General features: G+C 41.4%; 1 protein-coding gene across 3 annotated transcripts in view; it reads right to left on the minus strand.

The window, feature by feature from the left end:
• Positions 1-20704, minus strand: part of TIAM2 (TIAM Rac1 associated GEF 2) — a 324497-nt gene that overhangs the window by 66419 nt on the left and 237374 nt on the right. For all 3 annotated transcript variants that reach the window (XM_075203392.1, XM_075203391.1, XM_075203393.1), the window contains one exon: positions 18605-18865. In XM_075203392.1, the coding sequence (XP_075059493.1) occupies positions 18605-18865 (261 nt within the window). The remainder of the gene's footprint in view (positions 1-18604; positions 18866-20704) is intronic.

Raw genomic sequence — 20704 nt, forward strand, 5'->3', positions numbered from 1 at the left:
TTGATTGATAACATATAGTTATAATGTCCGTGGTTTTTCCACTGGTACTATGGGTTCAAGAAACAGGGCATCCAAATGAACCAATTTTTTTTTTTTTTTCCACAACACCACCTTGTGCTATGACCAACCTTACCCGTGTTTATCAAAATAACAGCTTTCTCAGGTTTAGCCCTCATACACACAATTCTTTATGTTAATGTTTTCAAATGATTGCAATGGAACAATTCACAGAGCAGTGCTGGCATTACATTCATTTTTTTGTAATGCTGCGTGCCCTATTTTATGAGCAACAACCTGCACATTTTACATTTAAATTACTACAAAGCATGAAAAATGTATGTTGAAGACTCATGTAACTGGAGATTTGTTATGGAGAATTGGAATAAAGAGCTTGTGTATTTGTTTGTGTCACTGGCATCCCTATACCAACCTGACTCTTTCCAAAGAATTTCAATCCAACTCCTTTCCACCTCATACAAAATATTATTATTATTATTAATTTTTATTTATAGGGTGCCACAAAGTATCCTTAGCGCCGTACAAGGACAAACAATGGCACAGTACAAGGTGAAACAGCACAGTACAAGTAACAGTAAGCACTATAACTCTGGGGGCTCAGTCACAGCAAAAAAGAGAGGGAGGGGAAAAGTGAGTACAGGCAGGTAACTATTGCCCAAGAGGGTGTGCACGGATGACAGGTAAAGAGTCACTGAGGGGAGCAGAGAGAAGCGAGAGGAGACAGAGGGCAGAGGGTTAGAGAGGAGGTGAACTGAGTAGCTGGAGAGCGCAGTTAAAAGTGATGGAAACAGGAGGTAGGAGAGCCCTGCTCAAAGGAGCGTACAATCTAAAGGGAGGGGAAGACAGACAGGCACATGGATGAGACGGGAGAGACGGAGACGGAGTCGAGGAAGGGGGAGAAGGGAAGAAGGGATGAGAAAGAGAGGAAGCCGACCCGTGGGAGTTTAGGCATGAGACTGGAAGGCTTTTAGGAAAAGGTGGGTTTTTAATGTTCATTTGAAAGAGGACAGATTAGGGGATGTTCTGATGGAGCGGGGGAGCTTGTTCCAATGGAGGGGAGCAGCGCGGGATAAGTCTTGAATACGTGCGTGAGAGGAGGTAATCAGGGGGGAAGAGAGGCGACGATCGTTGGACGATCGCAGAGGGCGGGAGGGAGTGTGAATAGAGATAAGGTTAGAGATGTAGGGAGCAGTGGAGTTGGCGAGGACCTTGTAAATGAGAGTGAGGAGCTTGAAAAGGATTCTGTAGGGGAAGGGCTTGGTAGAGTGAGGAGACAGAGGTGGAATGGCGAGAGAGGAAAATAAGCCTAGCAGCGGCGTTAAGTACAGATCTAAGAGGAGCGAGATGAGAGAGGGGAAGGCCGATAAGGAGAAGGCTGCAGTAGTCCAAGCGGGAGATAATCAGAGAGTGGACGAGAGATTTGGTGGCATCCTGGCAGAGGAAGGGCCGAATGCGGGCGATGTTGCAAAGCTGGAAACGGCAGGATTTGGCGAGAGAGTGAATGTGAGGGGCAAAGGAGAGAGAGGAGTCGAGGATGACACCTAGGCAGCGGAGTTGGGGAACAGGGGAGATAGAGGAGTTGTCAACAGTGATAGAGAGGTCAGAGGGGAAGGAGGTACGAGAGGGAGGAAAGACAATGAGTTCAGTTTTAGCAAGATTGAGTTTAAGAAATCTAGAGGACATCCAGGAGGAGATGGCAGAGAGGCATGCGGATACCCTGGAGAGAAGGGAGGGAGAGAGATCAGGAGAAGAAAGGTAGAGTTGGGTGTCATCAGCATAAAGGTGGAACTTGAGGCCGAAGGAGCTGATGAGTGCACCCAGAGAAGAGGTGTATAGTGAGAATAGTAAGGGTCCAAGCACAGAGCCCTTAGGGACCCCGACTGGAAGGGAGGAAGAGGGGGAGAGAGACTCAGAGGTGGAAACAGAGAAGGAACGGTCAGCAAGGTAAGAGTTGAACCAGGAGAGGACGGTACCGGAGAGGCCAATGGACTGGAGGGTGTGAAGCAGGAGGGGGTGGTCAACGGTGTCAAAGGCCACTGAGAGGTCGAGGAGAATCGGAGGGAGTAGTGGCCCATGGCTTTAGCCAAGAGGAGATCATTCGTAACTTGAGCCAGGGCAGTTTCAGTGGAATGGAGGGGGCGGAAGCCTGATTGGAGAGGGTCAAGGAGGGAGTGTTCAGAGAGGTAGGTGGAGAGACGGTTGCAGACAAGTCTCTCGAGTATTTTGGAGGCAAAGGGGAGAAGGGAAATGGGGCGGTGATTAGAGAGTGAGGTGGGGTCAAGGTTGGGTTTCTTGAGAATGGGTGAAACGAGAGCATGTTTAAAGGCGGAGGGGAAGATGCCGGTGGAGAGGGACAGGTTAAAGAGGTGAGCGAGGTGGGAGCAGGTGCCGGCGGAGAGGGAGCGAAGAAGGTGAGAAGGGATGGGGTCCTGGGGGCAGGTAGAATTTATTATGGCAGCTATCTGTTAAGTGGGAAGTTTGGGAACAGAACATTTTGTAATGGATGAAGAAGTCTGTGTAAGATAATTTTCTGTTTTTGCCACTGCAATAACTTAATTTAATAACTTAATTAGCTAATTAAACATTATCTTTAACTCGAGTTGATTCATTACAGGAGTTTCAGAGAAGTTCTCCTCAGACCTCTAGCATGATATTTCCAACCATCAGTACAGATTCGATCCCAGACCAACCCTATTATGTCTGTCTTCAAGTGCTTACAGACATGGGGGCAAATTTATTAAAGCTTCTAAAAGTAAAAGTGGAGGTGTTGTCTATAGCAACCAATTAGGTTCTAGCTATTATTTTGTAGAATGTACTAAATAAATGACAGCTAGAATCTGATTGGTTGCTATAGGCAACATCTCCACTTTTCAAACCCACCTGAAATTTGCAGCTTGATACATTTACCCCTGGAATCTGGTTGGTTGCTATGGACAACACCTCCACTTTTGCTTTTAAAAGCTTTAGTAAATCTACCCCATGGTGTCTGTTTTTCATTTGGAAACAACATTTTCAGCTATATTTATATAAAGTGATCCACATTTATAAAACTGTGTTCCCCAAGCAGGTACCTTACACTTTTCTTACAACGGGTCTGACTTGTCAGAAGAATATATAACATAAGCATTTTTCTGTTTTGGTGGGTGGAACTAAGGGCTTACTAAGATGATCACTTTCAGAGGGTTTTCTAGTGTCGCATACCATAAAAGGTGTAAGATAAGTGCTCTGTATATATAGACAATTCTACTCCCAGTGCCGTTGTGGGTCTCCTGGTCACACAGCTGGTAATGTAAAGGACAAAACAAAGGAAAATAGCATGTGCACAATTTTTCAAGCTAACTTTGTTTTACACAATCACCCATCTGGACAGTATAAGCTTTCAGACAATGGTCCTTCTAGAATTTTCAAAGTGCTTACCTTACATCACATTCCAGTCATAATGTGGCATGAGAAAATTCCCTTACAGCCCTCATCTATAAGAGCCCATATATTGAATGCTTACAACACACCAATAGCAAATCCTATTTTGGACACTCTGAAAAATCCTATTGGCAGAAGACGTTAAACAAACATAAGATGAAGTTCCACACTGAGGGCCTGAGTCATTAAGGAAAGTAAATAAAAAAAAAGGAGTAATGAGGTTGAATGGGAGAGAGATCTCGGCCCTCCGCCGGATGAAGAGGCCTGGGAGGACATGAGACTGGGAGTGGCCAAAAGCTCTATATCGACCAGACTAAAAGAAACAGCCTATAAAATTTACTATTGCTGGTACTATACCCCCACCCGACTTCATACAATGTTCCCCTCCTCGTCGCCTGACTGCTGGTGGGGGTGTGGCCACAGGGGATCTATGATACATATCTGGTGGACTTGTCCAATTATCGCTCCCTTCTGGGATGCGATCCATGGCTTTATCAATACCTTATTTGAGACTCCCGTTGCGAAGGACCCTTGGATCTTTCTCCTTTGTTACCCTCCCGCGGATCTTGATAAATTCTCCAAAAAATTGACAGCACACATCCTCACAGCCACCAAATCTCTTATTGCCCTCAACTGGAAGCGCAGTTCTTCTCCATCTTTTTCGGCTCTTAAAAAACAAATTTGGCATGTGGCAGCAATGGAAGAGATTACTTACCACTTACACGACAGAGGTTACGCTTTTAACCAAGTTTGGGCTCCATAGCAAATGGCGGTGAGCGCGTTTCCCTCTGACACTTAATATCCTCGTGGTGGCCCATGTCCTGCTCTACCAGTCCGTGACCTTCTTACACATTCTTACTGTCTTCTTTCTGTCCACACTCTTGACTAGCTTTTGTGGTCTCCCTTCTACACCCCCCCCCCCCAAACTATTTTTATATTGTCTGTTTTATGTAAGGTATAGCGAGAAATAACATAAAAAACTGGTCAGTTTACATCTTAAGTTCCTTGTGACGTCGTTCCTGGATTTCATTACAATGTAAATGTCTTTATGTACACACTGTAACTTTCAGATCACATATCTTGTATGCCTTGTATTGCTTGAAAATGTAAAATAATGAATTGTAAAAAAAAAAAAAAGGAGTAACTTTGCACCTGAGCAAAACCATGTTGCATTGGAGGGGGAGGTAAATTTAAAAATGTAGGGACAGACTTATAGTTGAGGTAGGACATGTCCAAGATCAACTTTACATTTCAGTGTGAAAATAAAGCAATCAAGTATTTGTGTGCTACATGAAAAAACAACCAGTATTTAACTTATGTGCAAAATAATAAACTAATTTTGCACCCCTTGCATTGTAACATGGTTTGTCCAGGAAAACATTTACCCCTTTACTTTTACCTTACTTTCTCTAATGATTTAGGCCCTGCCACTTTTTCCTGCTTGTAGGAGGAAACTGGATTTGGGTGGAAGCATCTTTTCATACATTTTTCAGGTGTTCTCTTAGATGGGCTTCCAGTTGCACCGAAACTACCCTCCCCACACCATTGCTTCATTCCAGATTATCTCATACATGTAAACATACATGAGGCTAAACTAACAGCAGCACAATCTCAGCCAGCCGTGTCAGCGTGATAAGCAGCAGAAAGCTGCTTATAACCGCAACGCTAAAATTATATTAATGCTCCAGAAAGAACAGCGCACAGTCAAATGAGTGATCAATGCACTAAGTGTGTCCACATTTCCTTGTGTCCGTTCTGAGCAGCATAGAAGCAGAGCATACAGTGGAGCAGCAGCAGAACAGCCTTTCAAGAGGTACGTGGGTCAAAGGGGTAGTAAGGATAGCTTTGAGGGGACAAAAGGAAAAAGGGATATAGGAGAGAGATGAGGGCAACACAGGAAGGTATTGAAAGTCTAGGCAGAACCATTACAAACAATAACACCAGCATCATGACATGATCACTACACTTTATTATAATATCTTCTTTTGTATTTTATTATTCTTCTTTAAATATTAACTTATAAACCAAACTGAAAAAAAATATAGTGAGAAATGAATTCAATATATGCAATGTGCATTTGGTCAATATTGATAAATGGGGACATTTCCAGGACACGTATTTAAAGCATTTGACTGTGTCTGGAAATTAGGAACAGTGGGCAACCATGCAAAATCAGTTCTATATGGTTGGACAGATTTCTAAGTAAGGCAAACTTCTTAATTATTTTCAAAATATCATACTAACTGCTGCAATCTAATCCATTGCAACATTTTATTGTGTGTTGCTTGCGTCTGGTTTTAATTGAGGACCTGGCAAAAGAATCAGAGCAGCTTTTTCACTGTGAAATCAAATCACTGTGAAATGGCTCATGAATGCTGTCATGTTTCATTCCATTTACCATGTTCCTGACAGATCAGTAAATAACACACCATATTAAACGCAATATAAGCTAATACAGATTTTTGTAACTCCTTTATCCATTAACATATTCAGTTCTTCCAACATGAACCATTCAACCTGGTGGGCTAGATTTGTTCCCATTCCTCTCACTTATTTTCTTACTGCAGTAGGAAATACCGACTTTCTTACTTTATATAGGAAAATGTTACTTTATATAGGAAAATGTTTTTTAGATCAATTCATTTAATTCAACAGATTACTGCAAATGATCTTCTTATTGGTCTATTCCAACTGGTACAAAATGTTCTGTTTCTTATCTTGACCTCTATGGAGAACACTGTGTCTGTGTAAACTTAATTTTTAAAAGCGGGAAGGACCTTGCGCGCACCTTGTGGTAAGTTTGAGTCTATCCTGCATTTTAAACACTGTCAATGCATACCAACAGTGCCTTCTCCATAGAGTTGAATGATCTCTAAAAATAAAATCAGTCAGGATTCTTTCACCGTGCGGTGAGCATAACCTAACATGCTACCTAGCCTGCAAAAACAACAAATCTCAAGTGTGTACAAATCCTTAAGTGATGGCAAAAAACAATTCTCCCATTAATGAATTAATTGAGCCCAGATTACTGAAGCAGGCTGTTGTTAATGTATACTGAGCATAAAATACATTTTTACAGTTGCACATGATTGCAAACTCATGGTATAGCATGCATACGAGACTCTCATGACTACTGATCAGGACTTAGACTAGCCCTCTTGAGTTTGGCATGCCTCTACTGTACATTAACTATAGCCGAACACCCCTTCCCCACCACGTTCCCTTTCCAAAATAGTAGGCTGCAGTATGTATCGTTTGCGCTAGCGGACAGGGCCTTGGTCACGGATGTATTTCCCGGTACTGGGCATGCCCAGTGTGATTTTTCATACAATACGTTAAAAATCAGCAGAAATGTGCCTTGATGAAACCGGTCCGTTGTGTTATGTTCCATTAAGATCATGGTATGAGGACATTTTAACTGAATGGCTTCTAAGGCTTGATATGAATGAGGCCTTAGAGTTGACAAGTCAGACTCTTAGAAATAGACATATGTATTAGACATACTGCATTGCAATTATTTCTGCATGCAAGCATGCAGTATACATTAGAGTTAAATCAAGTGCCAGTCTCCATTAAGAAAATGATTACCGACTAGAATCACTATGCCACAACTCATCATCTAAAGGACTAATATCCTCATAATTGTAGCACTAGCAATCTTTCCAGAAGCTGCAGATTGAATAATACATTACAATGGTCAAACATTGCTTTTTTTTTATACAGATTCTGACATTCATGTTGACAGGGGGTAACCCAGCTCCTATCCCAGCTAGCATTGCAATGTCTGATATCACATTCAATAATTACTATTAGGATGTACCATGTCCTTTAACCTTGGAGCTAACGCAATTTAAACAAAATTTACATTGATCTGTGATTTCCTAAAACTTGGGGTTACATTTCCTATATTACCTGCATCCTGTCTCAGAGAGATAGCGGTCCTGAGTCATTAAGGCAAAAAAGGAGTAAATGTTCTCTGGGACAAACCATATTACATTGCAAGGGGTGCAAATTTGTTTATTATTTTGCACATAAGTTAAATACTGGCTGTTTTTTCATGTAGCACACAAATACTTCATAGCTTTATTATTGCACTGAAATTTAAAGTTGATCTAGGACATGCCCTACCCCAACTATAAATCTGTCACCCACATTTTAAATTTACCTCCCCCTCCAATGCAACATGGTTTTGCCCAGGTGCAATTGTTACTCCTTTTTAAAGCTTTGCTCTCCTTAATGACTCAGGTCCAGCAAGTCTAATTACCCCCTTGAGTACCTTCAGGCTATCGGAGGTGTTGGACACTCACACATCAAAAGGTCTAATTAGCATGGGTGACTTTCTTTAGAAAAGTTACAAAAACAAGCTTCCCCCAACAAATGGCTATTGCATCAGAAATCAATACATGACTTAGGTATTAACCCATTCAATGCTGCAGCAGTTATCTTGGTCAGGTGGGAGATGAGGGGGACCCGGCCACAGAGGTTATTAAAAAAAAAATGTAACCATAAATCTGGATTTAGTATGGGTGAAAAGGTTTCAGAACTACTTCTGCAACACTTTTTTTCTCTGATCAGAAGCATAACATAATTCTAGTTATAAGCTTAGTAAAACCAAATGTTTTTTTCTAAGACAGCTAAGCTTGTTTTGATCCATCTGACATCATCAATCCCACACCACCCACCACCTAATGATTTAATACTAACATGTTCCAGATATCCCCTTATTCACACATTAAAATGACATATGACAAAAAATCATCCTAAATGTATCACAAATGCTCAAAACACAACATAAAAAATCTAATTAGTTCCACCCAAAAAAAAAGTACTTTAACCATATTATGAAAGTGTATTTTTATGATGGGAGATGTAAATTATACCCATGTTTTTAATAACATTCCTCAGTCTACCGAAACTACAGTTTAAGTGGATGTTTAGTTTTTATTATTCCTCACAGGAAACTTAATTACAATCAATGATTCATTAAATCCACAGTCAAGATTTAGATGTTTACAAGGTTTAAAAAGGTTCGGCCGGAGTGAAAGAAAATTAAATTTAGCCTAATTTTCTTTCACTGCAAAATAGTTAGAAATACTTAAAATGAAAACATTTCTATTACAGAAGAATGCAAATCTCCCAGATATTTTTGGCTAAAGCCCTCCATCCACCACAGTTACCTACCTCTGTTCTAACTAGAGATGTTCACTGACCCCCGTGTTCTGGTTTTGGTTTTGAATCCCTATTCTTTTCTAAAATCCCTATTTTTTGTTTGCTAAAATCACATAATTTTGCTTTTTTTCCCCACTACATTATTATTAACCTCAATAATACTAATTTCAAGTCATTTGCAGTCAATTTTGACCACATCACAGGTCACAATATTATTTTAAAACACTTTCAAACAAAGAGTGCAATGACCAGGCTGGATGCTAAGTGACAGAACAATGACACAAACACACGGCAGTACATAGCACATCTAGGAAACATTGCCACACAGCAGTGGCAGAAAAGAAAAGTGGTGCAAGATGGAATTGTCCTTGGATCATGAAATCAGTTACGGTTCATTTGATCGCTCCACCCATTCCTTGGATAACTGTGGTAATTCTACAGCTAATACATGGCGACGAGCGCTGACCCCCCTCCCTCCAGGATGCGTGCTTTTATCAGACCCAGACCAATCCAGGGTGCCAGACAATGCACTAAAAAGAGGTATTGTAATTCACAGCAAAAAGCAAGTTCATCACTGAGCTTCGAATCAGCCCCAATTCCCCAAAAATTATAATATAGTTAGGTACCTTTGACGTAAAGTGCAGATTACAAACACTTTGTGCAATACTGATGAAACAGCAGCAAAGTGGAAGGTAAAACATATACATGTCTATTTAGACATCCATGCTTACATTACTTCTGCAAGCAACGTTGTTCTTTGTTAATAAAACTGTTGTCTTTATAGCGTTCAAAAAAAATTAAAATAATCCTCAACCATTCTTTTGAAGGATCAGGTGGAGTTACAGCAGATGTGTCACTAATTCAGGTCAATTATTTTACAGTAGACAAGACCAGGGGGAAAAATGTATTAATGTCCGGATTCTTCAACTCCGGCGTGTTCAGCGTCTTCGGCGATTAAATTTAAAGCGGCGCTGCATTGTAGAGGGAAGTTTCCCTTTACAATGCAGCGCCGCTTTAAATTTAATTGCCGAAGATGCTGAACACGCCGGAGTTGAAGAATCCGGACATTAATACATTTACCCCCAGATGTCAAAATGTTGTGCAGAGTCATATGCATCACAAATGGGGGTCTAAGATTTTTGCTAAGCACACAACAATATATAGCACATGAAGGTAACATTGGCACACAGCTGTAGCCGAAAGGAAAAATGGTGCAAGATGGAATTGTACTTGGGAAATGTCCCACCCACCCTTATGTTGGATTTTAAAAAGGACATGCACACTTTAACAAACCAAGCACTTCAGCGACAAGGAGTGCCACTTTTGAGGCTGATGTGCTAGGTTTGTTTGGGCCCCCACAAAACAAGCTAACAATGACCTTAAGGCACCTAAGGTAACAGTGCTGTTAATGAACTCTACTGTGGCGAGATGTTGTTGTCATCATCCCGCCCTCATCAGTTTGGACATCATCCTCACACATTATTAATTCATCACCGCTGGAATCCACCCTTGCAGAAGTCTCAGTATTTTGATGTAATTGGTGGGAAAGGCCTTCCTCTTGGAAATTGCAGTTCATTTTTATGAACATCATCTTTTCCACATTTTGAGGAAGTAGCCTCCTACGCCGATCGCTGACAAGGTTCCCGGCTGTGCTAAAAACTTTTTCCGAGTACACACTGGCGGGTGGGCAGCTTAGCCAGTGCAAAGCGGGTTGGTACATGGGTCTCCAAATTCCCTTTTTTTCCTCCCAGTATGTAAAGGGACTGTCTGTTGCGCCTATTTCTAAGGTGTCGTTAAAATAATCCTCCACCATCCTTTGGATGTTGATAGTAGGAGCAGGTGGAGTTACGGCAGTGGTGTCATGTTTTTTGGTTAATTATTTTAGACCAGACCAGAGGTCAATATGTTGTGCTGAGTCATCTGCATTATCCCTGGGTCTCTTGGAAAAGCAAAGTTTTTGCTAGCAGCAGTTTAGTGAGAAACTGAAGGAGGAGATGCTGTCCTGTCACGTAACACTTGATCTGTTATCTTGCTCACCAGGAGCTCCTTGCATCTCTGCAGATCTGGGTCACTGCGAAACAAAGAGAAGACATAGCTTTTAAACCTAGGATCAAGCACAGTCGCCAAAATGGAGTGATCCAATTTCAAGATTTTGATAACTTTTTGATCCTGGCGAAGCGAACAAAGTACTTTATCTACAAGTTTTACATATTTAGCGTAATTGCTTTGTTTCATCTTCTCGTTCAGTTTCTCAAGCTGCCTTTCCAAAAGTCTAATTAATTGAATCACTTGACTCAAGCTAGCAGTGTCTGAACTTACTTCACAGGTGACTGCTTTGAATGGTTTCAGCACCTTCCACTGCGCTTGAGTAAAATACATCCCCCTCCTTTCCCAATGTCATGGCTTGTGGAGTAAGTGTGGATGACTTTATGCTGTTCCTCCATCCACAGAAGCATATACAGGGTGGAATTTCACCTTGTCACCACCTCTTGCTTCACGGAAAGTATTATCTACTGCGCTTGAGTAAAATACATCCCCCCTCCTTTCCCAATGTCATGGCTTGTGGAGTAAGCGTGGATGGCTTTATGCTGTTCCTCCATCCCCAGAAGCATAAAAGGGTGGAAATTCACCTTGTCACCACCTCTTGCTTCAGTTGTTGGCAGAGCAAATTAAATTGCTCTTGTAGCTGCTTCAATCTCCTACATGCTGTTGCCGAATGACGGAAATGTCCAGATATTTTACGTGCCACAGACAGCATCTCCTGCACTTTCCTGTAATTTTTTAAAAAGCTCTATACTGCCAAGTTTATTGTGTAAGCAAAACAGGGAATGTGATGGAATTCACCCAGCTGTAATGCTCTCAAAAAATTGGTGGCGTTATCAGAAATGACATATCCTGAGGAGAGTCCAAGCGGGATAAGCCATGTTGCAATGACATCCCTTAGTTTTTGTAACAGATTGTCAGCTGTATGCCTCTTCGTGAAGCCGGTGATACACAGAGTAGCCTGCCTCTGAAAAATGTGACATACCTGGGTACATGCTGCTGCTGTTCCTGCTGGTAAAGACGAATCACCAACCCAGTTGGCTGTCACAGTCATATAGCCTTTAGTTTGCCCAGTTCCGCTTGTCCACATATCTATGGTTAAGTGTACAGTGGGTAGAATGGCATTTTGTAGCCCAATAATTACATTTTTACGAACCTTCTGGTAGAGGTGAGGAATAGCTTTTCTGGTAAAATGGTGTCATGATGGAATTTGGTAACGGGGACACAAGACCTCAAGTAACTCTCCTAGTTACTTGAGGTCAGCTGAATTAATAGTGGATATTGGACGCAGATCCAATACTAGCATAGTCGCCATGGCGTCTGTGATCCGCTTTGTGACTGGGAAACAGCTTTCATACTTGCTTCCTCTTGCAAAGGATTGTTTAACAGTCAATTGTTGTAAACTACTAGTAGTCTTCTTCTTGGTCTGCTTCTTGGATCAAGATTCACCCCCAGCAACAGCAGCAGTGGGACTAGCGCTCAAGAATTCTTCTGAGGAATGCAGGATAGTGGAGGAGTCATCTAGCCTTAACCACTTGAATGCAGGACTAACTCCGATCACTACTGAAGATATTGATGAGGACGGTGTTTTGGCTGTAGATTGCAGGTGTTGGGATCTAGCTGAGAACAGGGAACTAGCTGATGATGGACTGCTCGTTGATATTTTTTTAGGTAAGTTTCCGATTTTCCAAACAGCTTGCCATGAACTTGCTTCAAATTGCGTAACATGGATGAGGTTCCTAAATGGTTAAGGTCCCTACCTCTACTGACTGTGGCTTTACAAACGCTACAAATGTCTTGTCAACTGTTGTGAGGATTTGGGTAAAATTAATTCCACACATTTGAGGTGGATTTTTTGGTCTTATGTCCAGGCATGACAATGGCCTTCTTCTTATCATGTGCAAGAACTGCTTCCACTGGTGCAGGACTTACACAAACAACATTATCCTCATCAACATCCTTATTAGCGCCCTCGTCAGCTACACAAATATCCCCCTCATCCTGTTGCAATTCCAAAGTGGCATCCTCGATTTGTGTATCACCAGCTACACTTGGGCTGTTCATGCACACATCTGCAGAAATGGGTACACTATCAGAAAGGTCAGGATTACATATAGCACTCGTGGATAGACTCTCCTCTGGGATTTGTGTCATTTCTGAATCTGAACATACATTTTCCTCTAATGCCTTACTGTTTTCTTCCAGCTCGGTTTTTACACATGCACTTTAACATAGGTTTTAGCAGATGACGTAAAGGAATTACTATCATCATGACTGTTGCTAGCAGCTGCTTGGTGCTTCTGGTCTTCTGTGTACTACTGTGAATCCACTTTGTTAACACAGTACAATGTGACTGCAAATTAAGAACAACACTGCCAGCTATTATTTGTATTTCAGCAATGACAATTAGCAATGGAGCAATGGAGCTCTCCTGTTTGTGTGTTACCTATATAACACAGTACAATGTGACTGCAGATTTAGAAGACCAAGCCTGCCAAACCAATTATATCTATTTCAGCAATGACAATTAGCAATGGAGCAATGGAGCTCCCCTGAATGTCACTGGGGACTTTGAAGAACCCTGCTACCCCTCCTCTTTCTTTTCTACCTATGACGCTGCCCAACTGCACTAGAGACTGCCAAGAACAGTGCTACACCTTCTGTGTCCCTCTGTGAAATGGAGCTGGATCGCCGTGGAGGGCGGTACTTATAGAATCCAAAACTCGCGAGATCCGATGACTTAACAATGACTTTTTGCCTCGTTTTCAATTCTGAGGGCGCGCGAAGGTACCGAGCCAACTCAGATCTGCTAAATACGGGTGTGTTCAGTTCTCTGGTAACCAAGCCTGAGCATCTCTAGTTCTAACAGGCACAGTGTCAGCAGAATTTTTACATTGAAAACGGCTTATGCTGCACCTGGTTGGATGAGCCACTGCATAAAATCCAGGGGCACGCTGGGCAGGGGGAAATCTGCCCCCCAGGCTAGTCCCATAGTGGGCTACCTTGGACTGGGTCATCTGCATTTTTTTCATTTAAAATGTTCCTAACAGACTCTTGAGTCGATTCTTGCCCCATGGGCTAAAGTTTGTCAGTCCTCCCCTGATCATATCTGTGCTTAAGGATCAGAAAATCTCCTGTAACAAGAACTCTGATCTACTTCATACTTACCAACTTTTTGAGAACACAAGGGGTGGGGTGTGTCGAATCACATCATATTGTCCCTGCGTCTGCGATGCAATGATGCGATTCATGGTCAATTGCATCATAAATGCAACCATTCTGTCCACTTCATTAGAAAGTGGGTAGGATGGGCAGGATGCAGGAGAATGGCATGCTCCCCCGGGAGTCTGGGAGATCTACCCAGAATTTGTGAGTCTTCCAGACATCCGAGATTGTGGGCAAGTATGATCTACTTTCACACTGAGCAATTACATTTATTCTGCCTCCTTTCATACTCTACTACAGTCTTATTCAATACATATTAATGGAGAATCCAAGTGCTCGTGAGCATGGACCTCTCTCCCTATTGTTTCATGTCTCTCTACTGTACTTCTACTGTCTGTCTTCCTCATATGTACTTGTCTTGTCTTTTGCTACAGTCTGTGTGAGTCCCTATAGTTTTGTATTCACACTTATTTAAGCTCCTGAGGTGTAAATGTTTTCTATTTGTGATCTTGCTCATTGTATTAGTTATGTCTTATCTGTATTTGTATGATTGACCAGCGCTCCAGACTTTGTGGTGCCCTATAAAAAGTTCAGGTTTTAGACCGAACTTTTAAATGGCTATGTCACTCACCGGACCGTGAGTGCCTCTGCGCTGGTGCGTGGTTCTCTAGCCTTCCTGCTGGCGCCTGTCCTGAACCGCGGCCGTCCGCCATCTTGATGCACTGCGCATGCGCAGCATCCAAGAACTTATAACCTTTGCTTTTAATCTCATTGGTGGATCAGGCACCTCTCCCTATTTAAGGCACCTGTGCTCATTACCTCGTTGCCTGATCTTGAGTCTCATTCCCTGTGAGTCTCTGAAGGTGTCTCCTGTGTCCTGCTAGTGTCTTCAGCTTCCTGATGATTACCTGTTCTACTCATCGGTGGTTTCCATACCCGCTACTGATTCCTGTATCCTGCTCGTGTGCTTAACTGGCTTCTGGATTACCTGCTCTGCTCACCTGGGGTTCTCATACCTGCTACAGACTCCCGTATCCTGCTCGTGTCCTCAGCTGGCTTCTGATTAACTACTCTGCTCACCTGCGGTTCCCATACCCGCTACAGCCGTTCAGCGCCCCTGCTGTGCCTGCATATCCTTGTGGACAAACTTCTCTACTCATCAGCGGTATGCTTACTTGTTATTGACTATCAACTGTTACCTTGCATATCCGCTTAGGACAAGCTTCTCTACTCAGCAGCGGTATCCATACCCGCTATAGACTATTTGTTGTTATGCTGCATATCTGTTTGGAACAAGCTTCTCTACTCAGCAGTGATATGCATACTTGTGATTGACTATCAGTTATTATCCCGCATATCCGCTCTGTGCAAGCCTCTTTACTCAGCAGCGGTATACATACCGTTATAGACTATTAGCTGTAAATGCTGCATATCTGTTTGGAACAAGTTCCTCTGTGCTCTCAGTGTCTTCATACCGTTATTGACTCTTTGCATGCCTCCACTCATCCGCACCTGAACAATTCCTCACTTACTAGCAGTGGTACAACTTGCTGTACGCAGACCACTGACTTCCCCGCTACCTACCTGCACCTGGACAAGTCTTCCCTTCACAGCAGTGGTACAACTTGTTATCCGCAGACCATTGACTCTCCTGTTACCTTGCTTCACCTGCTCACGTCCACCCTGGTCTCCGTGCTTCAAACCTGCCTTTCCACTATAGATGCAAGTCACTGACTCATCTACCAATATAGCTGCAAGTCGCTGACTCATTTACCAGTATAGCTGCAAGTCACTGACTATCATCAATTCCATTGGCATCCTCTCTCCATCTGCTGTTATATACGTTCCACTATTCAACCTGCTGCCAGAGGACCGCTGTGCAAACTCCGCCTCTCTGGTAAGCATAGTCAACTGGTGAAATCCTGGGCAAGACTCCTAGTGCCCGTGACAGGCTATTAATATAATGGTGTGGGTACTCAGTATAGAGATATTAATGGAGCCTACAAAACATTAATTTAGATGGTTGAGGTTTGAACCATAAATGTAAAATATATTGTTCAGTAATAACTTGATATTCCACTACACTTCTGTCAGAAAATAAAGTATTACCTGCACTTCATTGCTAAAAGCTGAAGACCCTCCCATATCCCTCCTAATGGGATCTGATGAAGGTCAAAAACCTAAGAATGCAGTTGTTGAGTTATTGTAATATCAGTGACCCTGCCTGTGTATTAATCAACTAATCCACAGTGTATTACCTGTGAAGCAACTCTACCAAGCTGTCCGTCACTCTTTGCCTGCCAGAAAAGCACCTCCCCTTAACATGGTAACATATTGCACAGGAGTGAAAAAGAGCATGATGGACACATGTGGTTTAAGTATAAACACTCCATTCATTTCATGTATTATTCAGCTCAATAATACACAGTTTTTATTATATATTAATGAGAACTAGTGGTTTTACTTGCTCATTAATATGTACTGCTTAGAGCAACAGGTAGTCTGTGGCCTGCATGTTGGCTTCAGTGAAGTCACATGTGGCCATCGTAATCTCCTTGTTGGTCTTTTTCTTAGTGACTTGACAGTGGTGGAATTACCATGTGTGCTGTAGCTGGTATGGGCCCGGAGGTGGGGGGGTCCTGGTAATACCCACTACATCCCATACTCAAACCCCCTTCTCCTGAGGCCCTCATAGCACTCCCCGGGGACTACCGCTGCATCCCCAATGACCCCTTTCGTCTCTAAAAAGAACAGAGTGGAGTACTCAGACTGCACATGCCCAAAGGAGGCCCCATGTCCGTTCATTTCAGAGCAGAGTGGGGGCCCCCATGAGGCTACAGTGGCTTTGCCAGGGTACTAACCAAGTTTTGTAATGGGGCCCGGCGATACACTGTTCTGCCCGTTACTGCTTGGTGATGACTTTCCAACCGTTTACCTTACTAGCTACACATATTGAGTAATGTTCTCTAAGCTAAAAAGCATGATCTTGGACTTCCTTGGACGACCTGCAGACATGCCATGCCAGTGTCACCAATTGTACATGAGTGGTAGGTGCTAATGTAGCATGATCCTGCCCATATGATTCATGCAGAGCAGTGATGGATTATACTGGTTAGATTAAAAAGAACTTTGCTAAATCTGTTGGTTATCGTACTGATTGGGCTATCTGAACATTTCATGCTGGTGCTTTAAAGTGGAAAAGTGATCTGATCCGCAAATATGATCATTATCTTCTCTGCAATAATATGCAGCCCACTTGTTGAAGCAAGGGCCATTTGTGAGGTCCCTGAAAAATATAATTTTGCCCGCCACTAGCTTAGAAGAGCTCCAAGTTGGAATGTGACTGAATCATTGAAATATACAGTATAAGAGATAGTATTAGATAAGTAGGTGGGCTTAACGCAGATTAACTCATTTGGCGTAAAAATGTGGACAAATTAAGTATTTATTCCTTTAATTAAGGGGGCACTATTATTTATTTATTTTCCTCTGGGGGCACTATGAGATATTGTTTTACAAAGGGGGCACTACTATTTATTTGTTATAATAAAGGGCGTTCTACAAGCGGCAGCATGCATTAACAGTCATGGAATATGAGCGCTATACTTTGTTATCTTTCTGACATGATGACAGTGGGCCTGATTCATTAAGGAAAGTTAAACAAAAAATTGAGAAAGTTCTCTTACTCAAGTTTTCAATGCAAGGAGTGCAAATGAGTTTATTATTTTTGCACATAAGGAAAATACTGACTGTTTTTTCATGTAGCACACAAATACTTGATAGCTTATTTGTACACTGAAAGTTAAAGTTGATCTAGGACATGCCCTACCCCAACTATAAATCTGCCATCACATTTTTTTTTTTAATCTCTTTATTTAAAGAGGAAACAACAGGAAACGATACAATCAACACGATTGACATAAAAATATTAATATTCAAGATGTCTCTATGTTATATATTTTTATCTGCCATCACATTTTAAATTTACCTCCCCCTCCAATGCAACATGGTTTTGCCTTACTTGCTTGCTTTTGCTTAACTTTTCTTAATGAACCAGGCCCAGTGTTGGAGCATGAATGACGCAAACATCATTTCTCCACTTCGGCTTGCTCAAACAAACTGTTAATACACTTTTATAAAAAAAAAATGTCTGTGTGGAAATAAACTGATGCTTGCCACTCATCCTGCAGTATCGCAGGTGAAATCAAGCTACCACCGCTTGTATGTACCAAAATAAATGTGATACCTGCTAATTATTCTATGAAAAGACCTTCTTACACAAGCAGTGTTAACTATCACGCCAGTAAAGCTAGTGAAAGCATGCACCGAGGAGTTGAAATCAATAAATCACATTTAGAAGTTGCAATTCAAATTATTAATACAAAATCATATACACTGAATATTTGCAGGAAATAATTCTGTGAAATAATGGGAGATACAATTTCACAATGTTCTCATGTTGGACACCATGGTAGGAACATTGAAGTGTAAATGCTGCTTGTGGATGTTGTTAATTACCCGTAACTAGACTGAGACTGTACATACAAATGATCATGTTTCATCATTGTAAATAGCAATTTTGAGATGCTTTACATAAAAACTTAAGCCTCCAATTTACATATTACACTGAACTTTAAATAACTATTTTTGTTAACCTGTGGTCCTGAAATTATAAAGTACACACAAAATAGAGTGGATAACTGAAAACTTATGGCTGACACAGAATGTGCCTTATTGAGAGAATACTATATTATGGCCTGCAGTACATGCAATTGTAATTGTATTTTACCTTTCATGGAATTTCTTTGGAAATTATCCAGGAATTCTTCCAGGAGCTGAGACTGGTTCAGTGGTGGTAAAGGTCTCATCTGATCTTTATAGATGTAACTGTCTGACCATGATGAGCTTAGCGATGGTTTGACATCAACATGACAAGTCCTCAATGACAGAAGGACACTCCTCTCTGAGAACAAATATTCCATTTTCCGCAGATTCAGGTCTGTGACTACTTCCCCATTAATAAGGAGGATTTCATTTTTTGTCCGCAAGCCTGATGAGCAAAGGAATGAATTAAAACAGTGAGTTTTTATATAAATCTATTGTGTTTAAATTCTGATACTGATACTTAATTATTGTTCTCTTTCATTCTTTATTCTTTTACTGCAGTTAATGGCTGAAAATAAAACCAAATGTGGACAATGGATGATTACCTTACTTCTCAATATTTAGCAAAAACATTAATTTATTTAAAGAGCTTGTCAGGAAAATTAATAGTTGACAATCTCACTCATGTTTGACCCCACCATTTTATTTATATGTACCCGTAAGTGATTCCAGCGCTACTGAGTCTGCAGCTCTCTCCTGTCACCTGACATTAGTACATTACAGTTACAGGGGCAGATCTAGACCTTTCTTTTATGGTGAGCAATTGAGTGATTCATTCTGACTCCTCTCTATGGTCCCTACTACTTCCCATTTCTTATTCTGGCTCCTCCCCATTTCTAGTCCAGACTCCTCCCCCTTCCAGTCCTTACTCCTGTAGGCCCCGCACCCTACTATACTATGTGTCACACAAACAAATGCATTTTAGAATACAAGTTGGTCCTTTTTCCCATTAACTTTTAATCTCCCTTCACTATACTAATGTCAGTCAGGCACTGTGCATCCCATAAGGGCCACTGAGAGGGGGGAGTTACTAATTACCTGGGCCCGGACATGCCAGGGGACCCAGCCCGGGCCCTTACAGCCGTCCGTTTTTTTCCTTCTTTCTTTTTTATCCTAAAATATTTTTATTTTGACTTTTTTAATTATTATTTTTTGCGGGGGGAGGGGGCGGCAGGATAATCTACCCAAGTGAATTGGAAAATAGTTGAAACCGCTCACTTAAGCTTTATTACTTCAAAGTATTTTGAATAGAAAAAAAATGGGCCCTGACTACCGGTGAAAATGGCCCTATTGTTATCCACCACTACTCTTACTTCACTGCAGAGGAATTTGGGCTACTTCACTGTGGAGAAATACTGACTGTATGTCAGTATTGTCTGAAAGGATGCTAAAACATTTGTACATGCCTCATTCACTGCCTACTCTGAAGTAATAAACTTCAAAAACACAGTAAATGTGCACTGAACTTTTCGCAATGCATTGTATGTTTAGGTCTAAAGCTCATATCAAGCTCTTCCACTTACAGATTCCTTTAAAAATACAGTTTAAGATGGTGCCCAAACATTTTAAAACAAATATTGAAACTACTACTTCTAATGTTAGTAAAAGCAAAACACGAAAATGAATGGAAAAAAACATGTTTTCAGGATTAGAAATGTTTATGTTAATTTAAAGTTACATTTCATTACTGGTCTCCCAATTAGATTTGGTGCACTTTTTACTCTACTGCAGAAAAGTTGGTCATAAATAATAATCATACATTTTGATTTGATTTATTTGGTGTGATTCTAAATAACTAAATAAAAAACTTCTTTAAATGCTTTTTCCTGACTTTTGGACACCTATGGAGCGCCTTCCCTGCACATCTCCACACACAGTATAGAGCACTGTTGATTGCGAGACTGACAATGACTGTAAAGGTTATTGTTGTTTGTAGAGCAAGTAACACACCACTTATTTCTATAATCCACTTGTTAGCATGTATTGTTTCAGTAATTAAGCTATAAGTATATCTTTTATGAAGCACATGAGGTATATCTGAATTAATTAGCACGGTCACATAGATTCAGGGGCTCATTTAGAAGTGAACATACATCTGTTTTTTTGCATAATACACATTCCTGTACTGTGCATGCACATAAAAGATGTGTACACATGCTTACATACCTTTTTGCGTACATTGGACTTGCGTCTCCCAACTCCTGGAGAGGCAGAACAGGGGTAG

This window comes from Mixophyes fleayi, chromosome 3, assembly GCF_038048845.1.
Source record: "Mixophyes fleayi isolate aMixFle1 chromosome 3, aMixFle1.hap1, whole genome shotgun sequence".
NCBI lineage: Eukaryota > Metazoa > Chordata > Amphibia > Anura > Limnodynastidae > Mixophyes > Mixophyes fleayi.